This window comes from Syngnathoides biaculeatus, chromosome 13 (genome assembly GCF_019802595.1).
Source record: "Syngnathoides biaculeatus isolate LvHL_M chromosome 13, ASM1980259v1, whole genome shotgun sequence".
Taxonomy (NCBI): Eukaryota; Metazoa; Chordata; class Actinopteri; order Syngnathiformes; family Syngnathidae; genus Syngnathoides; species Syngnathoides biaculeatus.
Window position 1 is genome coordinate 9,496,519 of NC_084652.1, and position 13,864 is coordinate 9,510,382.

At 43.4% G+C, this 13,864-nt stretch overlaps 2 protein-coding genes across 2 annotated transcripts in view; one reads left to right on the forward strand and one right to left on the reverse strand.

Annotated features, from left to right (window-relative positions):
- The window catches only part of LOC133510559 (presenilin-associated rhomboid-like protein A, mitochondrial), a 50,259-nt gene that overhangs the window by 18,399 nt on the left and 17,996 nt on the right, over positions 1 to 13,864 (reverse strand). The gene's annotated exons all lie outside the window — the stretch shown is intronic.
- Positions 10,494 to 13,864, forward strand: part of LOC133510561 (fibroblast growth factor 12) — a 33,487-nt gene continuing 30,116 nt past the window's right edge. Inside the window, exon 1 of the mRNA XM_061838610.1 lies at positions 10,494 to 12,371. Within this exon, the coding sequence (XP_061694594.1) occupies positions 12,176 to 12,371 (196 nt within the window). The 5' untranslated portion in view covers positions 10,494 to 12,175. The remainder of the gene's footprint in view (positions 12,372 to 13,864) is intronic.

The following is a 13,864-nucleotide window of genomic DNA, read 5'->3' on the forward strand; positions in this document are numbered from 1 at the left end:
GGCAAGCTGGCTGTATACGCTATGCTGCCTGACCCTGCGTGCCGTGTTGTGTTGTGCCATTGTTTGGATTGAAGAAGGCTCCCATCAAAAAGCCAAATCAATGAGGATTCTGAGGCCATTCCTTCAGAAAGGAGCGCATATGCTGCAGTGTTTCTGTGGACAACGATCGAAGTCGACCACTATCACCAACGGTGAGAGACCACCACAACCAGCACCACCACATATACCACCCTCGCTTTGCATGAGCCTGACTGGGGGTGTAGTGGGGATGGGGGGGGTGTTGATGGCGAGGATGAAGAGGAGGGCGCTCGAGTGGTTTCATTGGCCGCACACACAACAAGTCGACTGCTGCGGCTGAGTCTCTCCTCATAGCGCTCATCATCATCATCTGGCCCGAGTTGAGTGTGTGCACCAGGCAGTGGCGAGCCCCGCAGTCTTCTTCCACGCTCCATGCACACGCCGGTGCGTCGAACCCCCCCCCACCCCCAAAAACAATCAGCACTACTGATAGCGTCGTATAGGACAGGCACCACAAGGCCCAGGCTGCCCAACTTTTCACTTCTGTACTACTGTACTGCATGCTCTTATAGACAGTACAGTATGCAGAGGTGACTAAACTACTCCCAGCCTGTACTTATGATGTCCGGACAGGTGATATAGAACCCCCCCTCACCACCCTAGTATGAATACTTTAAATTCTGCACGTCATGTTCTGCAGCTTTGTTATTTCTTGAGATACTCCAACAAAGTTTAGAAAGTGGCCTCATGAAAGTGATGTGCCACCTGACTTCCCTGCAATGACTTTGTCACGTGTTTGGGAGATTTCCTTATAGGCTGATCAAATCAAGGTTGAAATTTTTAGCCATCATTTCAAATGGTATTGTTTGACGGAAACACTGCTAGTCACCAAAAGAAGGCCAGACCTACAGGTGAAGCATTGTTGTGGCGGCATCATGCGCTGGGGCTACTTTTCTTCAGGCAGAACTACGGCCTTAGACGAGTGGGAAGGAATTATGAACGGTTCCAAATCGCAGTACTTTTGAGCACAAAACTGTCAGGTTTCTGGCAGAAAGAAAATAAATGTCCGGAAAAGGCTACCTGAACTTTATTTCGGGTTGATCTTGACTTTAAATGGAGCCAGGTGTGCGCTGACTCCCATTTAAAATCAGTTTTAAGATTACTGGTTGAGTCTGAATAGAGCCACATCTCCAGTTATGAGAAGGTGTACATACTTCTGCAACCACATTATGTCAGCTGTTTATTTTTGCATCACCTTTCAAAAATATGCAATTTTCTTTTTAAGTTGAGCTGTACACGTCACATTTATGGTGGAAAGGTTTTTTTTTGGGTCTCATTCCTCTCGATCACAAAACCTGGCTTCAAACAGGGGTGTGTAGACTTGTGAACTAACTGTAAAACGTAATTGTGAAGTTAAAGAAAAAAAATAGTTTGTTTTTAGTTTAATGTATGGCTGGCGTTCTTTACTTACTTACCACCAACAAGAGTACCCTTAGGAAGCGGTTATAAATGAATTATTAATTCACCGGTGAACACGTAAAAGCTTTAATTAACCGCTGCAGGTCATTGAAAAAGGACAGCAGGCGTGACCTTCTGTGGCAGTAAAGCGTACTTGTAATATAGCTGATGTGTCCCACTGCAATTTTTTTTACATGCATACTAACAGTCTTTAATTGATACTAAAAGTATTTTATCAGAATTTTGGAAACTTCCTATGCTACACCTCAGCACTCGTCAGGACCCAGATGAGTATCTCTCCAAACTTGAATGAATCACAAGTTATGTAGGAAGGATGGGAGAAGTGACTTCCTGTGGCAGTAAAGGGAATGACTGCTTTGCGTCTTTGCTAGTTGTAAAATGTATATATATATATATATATATATATAAAAAGTGATTTCATTTGCTGCAAGGCTTCCAGTTGCAAAGTGTCTTTCAGTTGCTCACACTTATGAAATGTGTATATTTTTTAATAGTATAGTATAAACCAGGGGTCGGGAACCTTTTCGACTGAGAGACTCGTAAAGGCCAAATATTTTAAAATGTAATTTCAAAAGAGCCATACAGTATTTTAAAAACTATGTACAGGTGTATGTGCACATTTATGTAAGAGCAACGCTTTTAGAGTACAATAAGTCTCTGAATTATTTTAAATAACGTTGTTACGCTCTGGCTCACCAAAGATAACAAAAGTACTTCTTACCATTAATGCAACAGCTAATGCTGCAGTTTTGCTGATGGTTTTGGAGTTAGATTAAGCTTCACACAGGCGTTGAGACTTCAATCCGTTCATCGTGAACGCAATTCAAATTGATTTGGCGTCATGCTTGTACGATGGTGAACGGTTCTTGCCGACAAAGGCGTGTCTTTTATTCGTTTCATTATTTTGTCTTTCTACAAAGTTGGCAAAATGTTTACTGGCAACGTTGAGTATGAGTGCTTTCCATTCTTGTCGAAAACTTTGGTGGTACTCATATTTTTTTCTTTGAGTGAGCTATGTCAAAAGCGTTTCCATAATTAGTTGTTCCTACACGATCGGCATTAGACCTTTCCGAGCCTGTGGACATCGACTACCACGCAAAATCTACAGCAACCCCACTAGGACAAACTGTCTCTGTGTCATTTGCGTTGCCAAACAAACTACGGCAACCCCGCTAGGACAAACCTTCTCTGCAGAACAGAAATCACATGTGCATTATGTCGTTATGAGTGCTCTGCGAGCCATATGCAACCACCAAAAGAGCCAGGTATGGCTCGCGGAGCCATAGGTTCCCGACCCTTGGTATAAACAATCCATACACCCACCCAAACTTGACACTTCGCTATAAAAACCCCTTTGAATTAGTTCAAAAAAGTTTAAAGTGATTTACTTTGTGGTTTAATAATTGAATATAACATATGAATTACATAATTTGCAGAAAAGATGTGGACTACTTACTAGTGTGTCCCCATTTCTCATCACAACTACTTTGTTTTTCTTGCAAATCAAGATTGCAGTCCAGGTGAAACTTTTTGAAAAGTACACTATGCACATCTTAGTTTTGCAATGGCTTATCCTTGAATATACTTGTAAATTTTCCTCCAAAAGACAAATAGATCTGTAGTGGCACCATAACTATCTCCATATAAGTGCGACAAAATATTTTCCTCTGTAATTCCCCTGATTTCAGAACTGTATAACACTTCGCTAAACTGTACTATTTAAAGTAACTCAGATCTTATGCTACGCGATGTCGTCATTGCCAGTAATTCAGACGGATGTCTGTCAAAATTCAGGCCAGTCAATTAGAAGCTTCATCAAGGACAGCCGACTCCACCGAGACAAATGGACCCAAAGCAGCATGCGGCCAGATGCGTATAAGTGTTATAAAGTTTTTCCTTAGGCCTTAAATTGGATATAAATAGTCTAGATACCCCTGTTCGAACACCTTTTTTTTGTGAAATAAAATAAACAAGGGCTTCACGGTGGGATCAGCTGGTAAAGCGTTGGCCTCACAGTTCTGAGGTCCCAGGTTCAATCCCGCCCCCGCCTGTGTGGAGTTTACATGTTCTCCCCGTGCCTGTGTGGGTTTTCTCCGGGCACTCCGGTTTCCTCCCACATTCCAAAAACATGGAACATTAATTGGACACTCTAAATTGCCCCGTCGGTGTGATTGTGAGTGTGATTGTTTGTCTCGATATGCCCTACGATTGGTTGGCAACCAGTTCAGGGTGTAACCCGCCTCCTGCCCGTTGAAAGCCGGGATAGGCTCCAGCACTCCCCGCGACCCTTGTGAGGATAAGCGGCAAAGAAAATTGATGGATGAAAAATAAACAAGACCACAATAAAGCTTCAATTAATTATCTGAGTCGCTTATCCTTACAATAGTCGCGGGCGTGCTCGGGCCTATCTCAGCTATCTTCGTACACCCTAAACAAGTTGCCAACCAATCGCAGGGCACATAGAGACAAACAACCATTCACAGTCACAATCACACCGACGGGGCAATTTAGAGTGTCCAATTAATGTTGCATGTTTTTGGGATGTGGTAGGAAACCGGAGTGCCAGGAGAAAACCCATCCAGGCATGGGGGAGAACATGCAAAATCCACAGAACGGGACCGGGATTTGAACCCTAGTCCTGAGAACTGTGAGGCGGATGCTGCACCCCACAATGCAGCATCTAAATTTTCAGCTGTACAACTCAATTAAAAAAAAAAAGTCATCTTTTTATGAGAGCAAAATGAAAAATACACAGCTGAAATCATGTAGTTAGGTGGGCAGACACTAAATAATTGATCTGGCTATACAGTATTCAGAAGGAACAAATCATACAAACTCCTGGTAAAAACACTGAGGACACCTGCCACCATTTAAATCACATCTGATTAACCCCAATTTTTTTTGTTTGTTTGTTGTTGCTGTGAAGCAGAAGCGTGACGGTTGTGTGCTAAAGGAAACAACAACAACAACAAAAAATCCCACTAGAACCATTGAAATTTGAGGCAGTTTAAATGGTAACAGGCGCGTCGTGCACATTTTAGCAAACCACATTAGTATGTTTTATTTTTACTCCCTCTGTTAAAAACGTTTTTTTCTTCCAATTGAGTTTTACAGGTTTTAGGTGACATCTATGGTCAATTTTTTAAAATGATTTATTATAGTCTCATTTATATCACGAAACCTGGCCTTTAAGCAGGGGTCTGTACACTTTTATATCACTGCATTCTGCATCCTCGCTCACTGTTAGATGAACACTGTGTATTCTCATCACATTTCCATGAGTCAGGTCATTATATAAATTAGTAGAACACAACAGACATGGATTTATTCCAGCACAAATTAATCAAAAATTTAAATTTGCACACTTGACAGTCAAAAAGCTTATAGCATTTTACTCAATTGGCGACTACATAAAAACTGGGTGTGCCCACATTTAGCGCCCGGTACAAACAAGGCTGTAACACTTAATTTACTTACTGGTATATCTATCGACTGCTTATTTTCATAGTGCAGTGTTTTGTTGCTGTCAAAAATTAGGGCACATAGGTTCTAAAAATGGTTTAGAAGTAGTCTAGTAGTTCTCGTTAAGATTGTTGTTTCAAATGAAAAGATTGGTACCTGATCTGCAAGTTAAAATTTTTAGTGTAACCTTTTTTCGTTACTTGCTGTTATTGGTGCACTTTATTATTATTTTTTTAATACTTTGAACTTCTAAAAGGTCAATTTTCCCAAGTTTCCCTAAAATAGTCTAAATTAGAAGGATGGAAGTTTTTTTTCTTCGTCCTTGTTGGATTTTACTCATTATATTTATTTTTGAGACGAGTTGTGTCGTGTCTGAAATGCTTTGCCTAGGAAACAACTTGCAAAGATGGAAAAAAAATATTCACTTTAAATAATTGTTTGCGGGTCAAACAAGAGCACATGAAGAAGGCCGCGCACAAAGCCGGCACGACGCCAAAGCTGCGTAAGACATTTTATTCTTTGCGGTGCCAACTTTACAACTGCAGTTTTTTATAGTTGAAGCCAGAAGTTTACATACACTGTTCAAAAACACACATTTTGTTTTTTGTCTCACTGTCTAAAGACAAATCAGACTGAACCTTTTCTGTTTTAGATCAGTTAAGATTTTTCAAAATTTTGTATTTTTGTTAAATCCCACAATAATGAGCGGGATAAATTCTCTAAGAGGATTTTATAATATTTTCTTTTAGGTCAAGAGTTTACACACACAAAAAGTACCTGTATCATGTCCTTAAAAAACATGGGGAAGCCCAGATGATGAGATCATGGCTTTGGAAGCTCCTGAGAAGGTTCACTGACAAAATGTGATGAGCCACTCAGCTTCCTTGTTTGAAATCATGGGAAAAGCAAAAGAAATTGGCCAGGAAATCAGAGAAAGAATTGTGGAGCTCCACAAGTCTGGCTCATCCTTGGGTGGAATTTCAAGATGCTTGAAGGTGCCATGTTCGTCTGTTCAAACAATTATACAGAAATATAAACATCTTGGGAATGTCGAGCCATCACATTGGTCAAGGAGGAGACGGGCTCGGTGTCCCAGAGATGAACGTGGTTTGGTCCGAAATGTGTGAATCGACCCCAAAACAAAAGTTTAAGACCTTGTGAAGATGCTGGATGAAGCTGGGAAGAACGTGTCATTATTCACAGTGAAACAACTCCTGCACCAACATGGGCTGAAAGGCCACACACCGAGAATTAATCCACTACTCCCAGAGAAACGGAAAAAAGACAGTTTTCAGTTTGCTAAATGACCCTAGGACATAGATCCTGTGGTCTGATGAAACTAAAGTAGAACTTACATCTGGAGGAAAAAGGGGGAAGCTTGTAGACCTGAGAACACCACACCAACTGTGAAGCATCATGTTATGGGGCTGCTTTTCAACAACAGGGACTGGAGCTGGTCATAAAATAATTGCTGTCGTGAAGAAAGAACTTTACATGGAGATGTTATGTCAAAATCTCAACACATTAGCTAGGAAGCTAAAACATGGCTGCAAATGGTTCTTCCAAGTCAATGTCTCGGAGTGCCCATCACAAAGCCCTAATCTAAATCCCATCGAAAATTTGTGGGCAGATATGAAAAGGCATGTGCGAGCGAGGCAACCAAAAAACCCGACACCAGGTCTCTCAGGAGGAATGGGACAGGGAGCTTGTCGATGGTTACCCAAAACCTTCAAAGGAAATGCTACTTGATACCAACTAAATGTAAACTTTTGACCTAAAAGAAAATCAGAAAATTCTCAAATGAATCCCGTCATTATTGTGGCATTTCACAAAACAAAATACTTTTGGGGATCCCGACTGGCCTGAAACAGGAGAGCTTTAGACTTAAAACAATGAGATAAAAAATTAAACTTATTGGATTGCATATATCTCTATTTGTGCTTTAAAGTAAACACGCAAACTTGGCTTCAGCAGGTCTCAAGGATATCAAACCTGGGTAATGGATTTCAGTGGATGTGAAAAAGTTGGACTTTTAATCGCTGTGGTTGGATCTTCTACCACAAGAGGTCAGCAGATATAAAGAAATGCATTACAGGGCCACGCTCTTATTTTTGTAGGTGTCTTGCTGGTTTTCATCCACATTTTCAAAGGCAGAAGCACCCTAACTCAACAATGCACATGTTCACCTTAATATGATAACTAACACGGCTTTGGTATGTAGAAGAGCAACAACATTTTGATTTTACTGCAGTGGGGTTCTTGTGCCAGCAGTTGTTTCTTGGCTTGACAAGAGCGTCAATTTTCTTTGTAGCAGATGCCATTAAGGGGCTTCTTTCTATATTCATAACGTGTCCCCATAAGCACACCCATTGCCATGAAACGTCATTCCTCATTATCCACACCAGCAGATGGTGCCCCCTCCCATAGAAACACATTGAACACAACGCTCCTGAGAATGATGCATGCTGTAGCTCGCCCAGTTTCTTGTTCTGTCTCTGTTGACACATCCTTTCTACCAATTCACCCACGAGCCGCTAACATTAGCGGACTGCAAATGAAGAAACCCTGTGTGTCTTTTATCTTGCTTCTTTTCCTGGGGGAAAGCCTGTATGTATGTCCCTCTCATCTCACATTTAGACAAGGGCAGTGAATTAGATAATGTTCACATCTTATGTAAGGAGGGGATATATAGCATTTGTAGTAGTATTTGCCCCTATTGGAAAGATAAGTTGTTTATAACTTTTATGGACAGAATTTCTAGGCGCTCCTGAGGTGTAGAAGGTGTCCGGTTTGGTGGCCTCAGCATCGCATCTCTGCTCTTTGGAGATGATGTGGTTCTGTTGGCTTCATCAAGCTGCGATCTCCAGTTCTCACTGGAGCGATTCGCAGCAGAGTGTAAAGCGGCTGGGATGAGAATCAGCACCTCCAAATCCAAGACTATGGTCCTCACTCGGTGAAGGGTGGCGTGCGTTCTCCGGGTCAGGGATGAGATCCTTCCCCCAAGTGGAGGAGTTCAAGTATCCTGAGGTCCTGTTCATGAGTGAGGGAAGAATGGAGCGGGAGATCGACAGACTGATTGGTGCAGCGTCTGCAGCGATGCGAACTTTGTATCGGTCAGTTGTGGTAAAGAGGGTTGAAAGGCAAAGCTCTCAATTTACCAGTCGATCTACGTTCCTACCCTCACCTATGGGCACGAGCTGTGGGTCGTGACCGAAAGAACAAGATCCCGGATATAAGTGGCTGAAATGAATTTCCTTTGCAGGGTGCCCGGGCTCTCCCTTAGAGATAGGGTGAGAAGCTTGGTCATCCGGGAGGGGCTCAGTATCGAGCCGCTTCTCCTCCGGATTGAGAGGAGCCTGATGAGGTGGCTGGGGCATCTGATTCAGATGCCTCCTAGACGCCTCCCTGGTGCATGTCCCACCGGAAAGAAACCCCGGGGGACGACCCAGGACACACTGGAGAGACTATGTCTCTCGGCTGGCTTGGGAACACCTCGGGATCCCTCCGGAAGAGCTGGAAGACGTTGCTGGGGAAAGGGAAGTCTGGGTATCCCTGCTGAAGCTACTTCCCCCACGACCTGACCCAGAAAAAGCGGTAGATAATGGATGGATGGATGGATGATGGATGGATGGATGGATGGATGGATGGATGGATGGATGGATGGATGGATGGATGGATGGAAAGTATCAAACTGAGGCTGGGAAAAAACCAAAACTAAATGTTTCATTTAAAAATAACAGCTTTGCTATGTTGGTTATTACTCCAATGCTCTCTCCACACAGTTTCTGTAACACACTCTCTCACTCACACACACAGTCATTATCTAGGTTTTAAGTGTATTACTGTTTTGTGTTCTATATTGTACACTGACTAGATAAACTGAAAGGAAAAGAAGAAGATTGTATGCTGAAACCTCTCGTAGATTATTGTTGTGACACTTATTTTGACCATCTTGAGCACTATCCTAGTGACCGGCGCAGTGGTGTAGCTGTGTGGAGGCGGGCTAGACCCAGTTTTGGTAATTTCACAGATGAGCGCATCCTGGAAATTTGAAAAGAAGGAAGTTTCTGAGGCTGTGGGAGGGATCATATGCAATTTCAATCACGTCCAGTCAAAATGGCTCCTCTCATTCCTTTGAAACACAGCATGCCAATAGGTGGAATGCAGAAGCACCAAGTATGCTTGCACTACACTTGATTAATAGAGAATAAAATGGATACAGTGCCTTAACTCAATTTTCAAATGTGAGGGACCAGACACAAAGAAGCAAAAAAGTCACCAAGTGTTTTTTGTTTTTTTTCCAGCTCTTAAAGTAAGGAGTGTATTGCAAGATGCTCGACACGGCACACCCCACACATAACAACAAACTAAATGTCTGGCGTAGTACCAACACTGATCTATGAGAGGCAGTCTGGTGCCAGAGGGCATCCAGACTGCTGGGAAATAGCCTCAGAAGGAGAAATGGAAGTAGCTCAGTTAAGAGTTATTATTATTTTAATGAATGACACATTAAACAAACATAAAACACGACCAGCTGCTCTTTTTCTGCCAACCTTCGGGTCGGAAAAATTACTATGAACACACCGCACATCACATGACAATCGGTCAACCGATCATTGGCGTCTGGATGTACCCTGCTTTAAAGTGGCTGTTTAAAAAAAGTGTGTGGGGGTGAAGAACCCACAGGCTGTGGGTCATATATGGACTTGGAGACCTGATTGGAATTAGTATTATAGTTATATTTACAGCGTAGCCTCGGGTTATGAACTTAATTGGTTTTATGACGCCATTAGTAACCCGAAATATTGATTAACTGAGGTAATTGTTTCCATTAAAATGAAGGGAAGAGCAGTTAATCCGTTCCAAACCCAAAATAAATTATAATTACCATTTTTTTTCATCGGTGTGTGGTTAACAGAAAATACAGTGAACATTGAAATAAATGAAAACAATATTACAAATAAATAAAAAAATAACTGAGGTGGAGAAAAAAGAGAAATATTATAGCTACTCATCGAAGACGAAAATTCCTCCATAATAACGTGGGGAAATTCTGATTCAGGTGTTTTAATTTTCTTTTGCATGATTCTTTTCTAATTCTGAGGTTGACTGTGGCACAGCAAACAGATCAAAGGAAACATTTTTCTGAAAGAAAACCAAAAACTGGGATGTCACATTGGCCTATAAAAGATGAATTCTGCCATTGGCCAATGTGCTTCACATCTCATTCAATCTTTTTTTTTTTTTTAATTACCTCACTCAAGCTACCACCGGCAAGCACTTTCAAATGTTGGTCAGATACAGTCAAGGTACAGCGCCTTCCTTGGGTCCATTGCATGATGCACGGTCAATGACGGTTGCACAACGCACCGATCTTTCTGCTCATCTATGAAAAGTGCTTGCTAACAAACTTAAGCAATTTCCCTTTTTATCTTGGGTGTTTAGCCCTTTGATCACTATTTTTTTTTAGAAAAAGTTCAGCATACGATAGAGCACGTCTTTTGTACATTGGTGGATGTTGGTGGCATCACATTGGATGAAAATGAATATAAGTGGAACTATAAAGGAGGAAAGCTTGCATTGTTTGTGCGAAGAAGGCCTGAGCGAAAGCAGTTGTCGCCGATATTAACTGTTCACTTTCAGATTGAAGAGGTTATTGACTAACGACAGCTTGGGTTTTTTTTGTTGTTGTTGTCTTAGCAGATCCTGCAGGATGTTGTTTTTTTCCCCCACTGTTACCAGAAGGCCTTTGGTAAATTCGGTTAGCATGAGGATTTAGGCTAGCGTTACTGGATCCATTTTCAGATGGGCGCCCCTTGCACTCGTGCTTTTGCCATATATGAGGACACGCTTGCATATTTTGCAAGTGACCGTGCAGGTATCATTTTTAGCAAAATCTTCCATCACACTTGAGGCACTGTTAGTTGTAGTGTTAGACCACCTGTCGATTATAGCCAGGAGTCTATGTTGTAAATGCCAAATACGTGATTGACAACTTCAAGCTAATTGTTACTGCGCAGTGAGAAAGTTGACGCATTGCCAGTTTACTGCCAGTATAAACAGTAATATTAGAAAATAAACATTAGTTAGCTCGTAAAATCGTAAAGCCCTGACAAATACAGAATATCCTTATATAATTACTGTAAGATTTGATTGCTGGCCCTATACTTAACATCCAAGCGGAGCAAGGAGCACTCAGCTCCTACTTCCTTTTTTGGGTCTTCTCATTATTTATTCACATTTTCCACCAGCACTCTCTTATTGCATGGCTGTGAGAATTCCTAATACAATCACGTATGATTGCGTTAAAAGAGTTGGAGAGAAAGGGAGAGCAGGGAGGAAGAGGAGGAGGAGGAGGGAGAGCAGGGAGGACGAGTAGGAGGAGCAGGAGGGGGAGGAAGAGGGTGAGGCGGTCTTTGGAGCGTTCACATTGTCTGTCGGCAATGGAACAAACCCACAGCGTCCACGCAGCAGGACACACCGAGGAATGATGCCACTCTCTCTTTGGGGGTTCCTGTGAAACTAATTGTTGCTTTTGATATGAAAATCTGCACCCCAGCTCCCCCCCTTTTGCCCATCTGCAGGCTTCTATCACATCTCTGCAGCACCCTTCACTGCTGACCCCCCCCCCCCCTTTTTTTTTCCCTTTTCCCACCCTCACTCCTCGTTGCATTGAGAGGTGCCATCATCGGAACCGGAGCGTGCAGGGTGCTTGCACGGGCTCATTTGGGCAGAGCCACTCCGTCTGCCATTCATCTACATGGATTAAATACCTAAAGGAACATTCTTTTTTTTTGTAGTCGAAATGAAGAATTTTTAAAAGGAAGTCCAGGAGGCTGAATGTGCAGCTGAAGGATTCGGAACCGAGCTGGTCAGATGCGGCGCTGTTCACCTGGAATACTGAAAGGCAGAAGCTCTCCAGTGACACCCAACTTATCAACACTGTTGCATGTGTGCATGCACTTGTCCAGTGTGTAGATTGACCGTATCGACCCTGCAACAAAGTTCTTCTATACTGCACGCAGATACAACCCAAATCTCAATGATGTTCCGGACCGAGTTCCTCATCAGCATGAAATTTGGTTGAAGCATCTGTTGGACCCTCAGAATCTACCGTCCCCCCCTTTTTTTCCCCCCCCAAACATCATAATTCTGCAACAGCTTTCTCTCTCAGCCAAACTAGACTCTTGGGTGTTTTTTGACTCGGTTCGGGGTGATGGCTGCCATCGCCAGCTCTCTGATCCGCCAGAAGCGCCAGGCGAGGGAGTCGAACAGCGACCGGGTGTCCACTTCCAAGCGTCGACCCAGCCCCAGCAAGGACCCCCGTTCTCTGTGCGAGCGGCATTTTCTGGGGGTCTTCAGCAAAGTGCGTTTCTGCAGCGGCAAGAAAAGACCCGTGCGCCGGCGACCAGGTCAGTGCAGTACTCTGACCAATACGCACCCCCACTCCCCACCACCCCCGATGCGCGCAATGTGTGCGAATGGACTCCCTCGGACCCCTCCCCCGCCCCCTGACCAGACCCAGCCCAAACCCTCCCCGCTCCTCTTCACGAGCAGCAGAGGCATTGTGCTGCAGTCACTGGCTCCCATCTGACCCACAGAATGTAGAATTTATCACGGTGCTAAAAAAGATGAAATTAATTAAACAAATACAGCTGCTCTATTCTGTACCCCCTCCCGATGTGCATATCGACCTGGATGCGAAGAACATGTCTCGGCTGTGACGCCAACCTCATTGCCCTGATCAAAATACACGGAGGTTCCTTTTTTCTTTTTTGCTGTTCTCTCACGTAAACTAGAACACCCCCCCCCCCCCCCCCAAAAGCTGTCAATTGCTGAAATCCAAAAGAATGATGATTGGGGCTTTCCAGATGAGACAAATAAGTTGCACCGCAGTGCACCACAAGGCTCTTTTCAGATTAAATGTTTTAATGGTAAATGTTTATTGCAGAGTGGGAGCTTCACTGCAGTGGAGGGAGGTATGGCCTCAGTGATTAAGAGCTACTCTGCTTTTATTGATGCACACTGTGTTGGTGCACGGCGATGTAAAGTCACCCCCCCCCCCCCCCCAAGGTAGTTATGATGACAGAGTCCCGCAGACGGACAAAGCTAGACAGATTAAAACCTCGTATGGACCAGCGCCAATAAACAATTCCCCTGTCGTAAAACGCCCGAACAGAAAATTAGTTGGTCGCTATTTGGCAGGTAGGTAACATCTGGACATGATGACACCGTAAGACCGTGATGAATGTGAACCTCCTTAACATATTTTTGCTCATACAAGCTGATTCGCTGGACATTTTTTCTCTCCTAATAAATCAAATCTACCTGTTTTAAAAGACTGTTTCTCCTTCTGTCCCAACCACCCCCCCACCTCCGTACTTCGTAAGATGCACCCTCGAAACCTCCACAGGTGTCCCATAAGGGCTGCAGGCTAGGTCAGTAGCTCAGCCTCCATCTGTGTGTGCTGTGTTTCTTCTTGTCTCCACCCCATCTTGCGCCCATGTCAACTCCCCAACCCACCCCTTTTGGGCCGATGGGGAGGGGTACATACAGTAGATAGGGAGGGGGGGCTCCGTTGGGCTTCAACACCTGTCTGACTGCTGACTTCTTTGCTGTTTTTTTTGTCTTTTCATCTCTTTGTGTTGGCTGTCTTGGAAAAAAAAAGGTTTGGCTCTGCCTTCTCATTTTGAGTTCTGCTTCTTTTTATTTTTGGTCAATGCTGGATCAAACCCTCGCTCCTCCTCCAAAGTCTGTAAATATTGTGTGTATCGAGCTGTAGTGTAGGTGTATACTGCTGTTGATGAATATGGTGTGTGTATGTCGCTATTAGGACAGGTGATCATTCACCATTTCACGGCCATGACACCATTTGTCAGCGTGCCTAAATGTCTTGTCCTGTTTA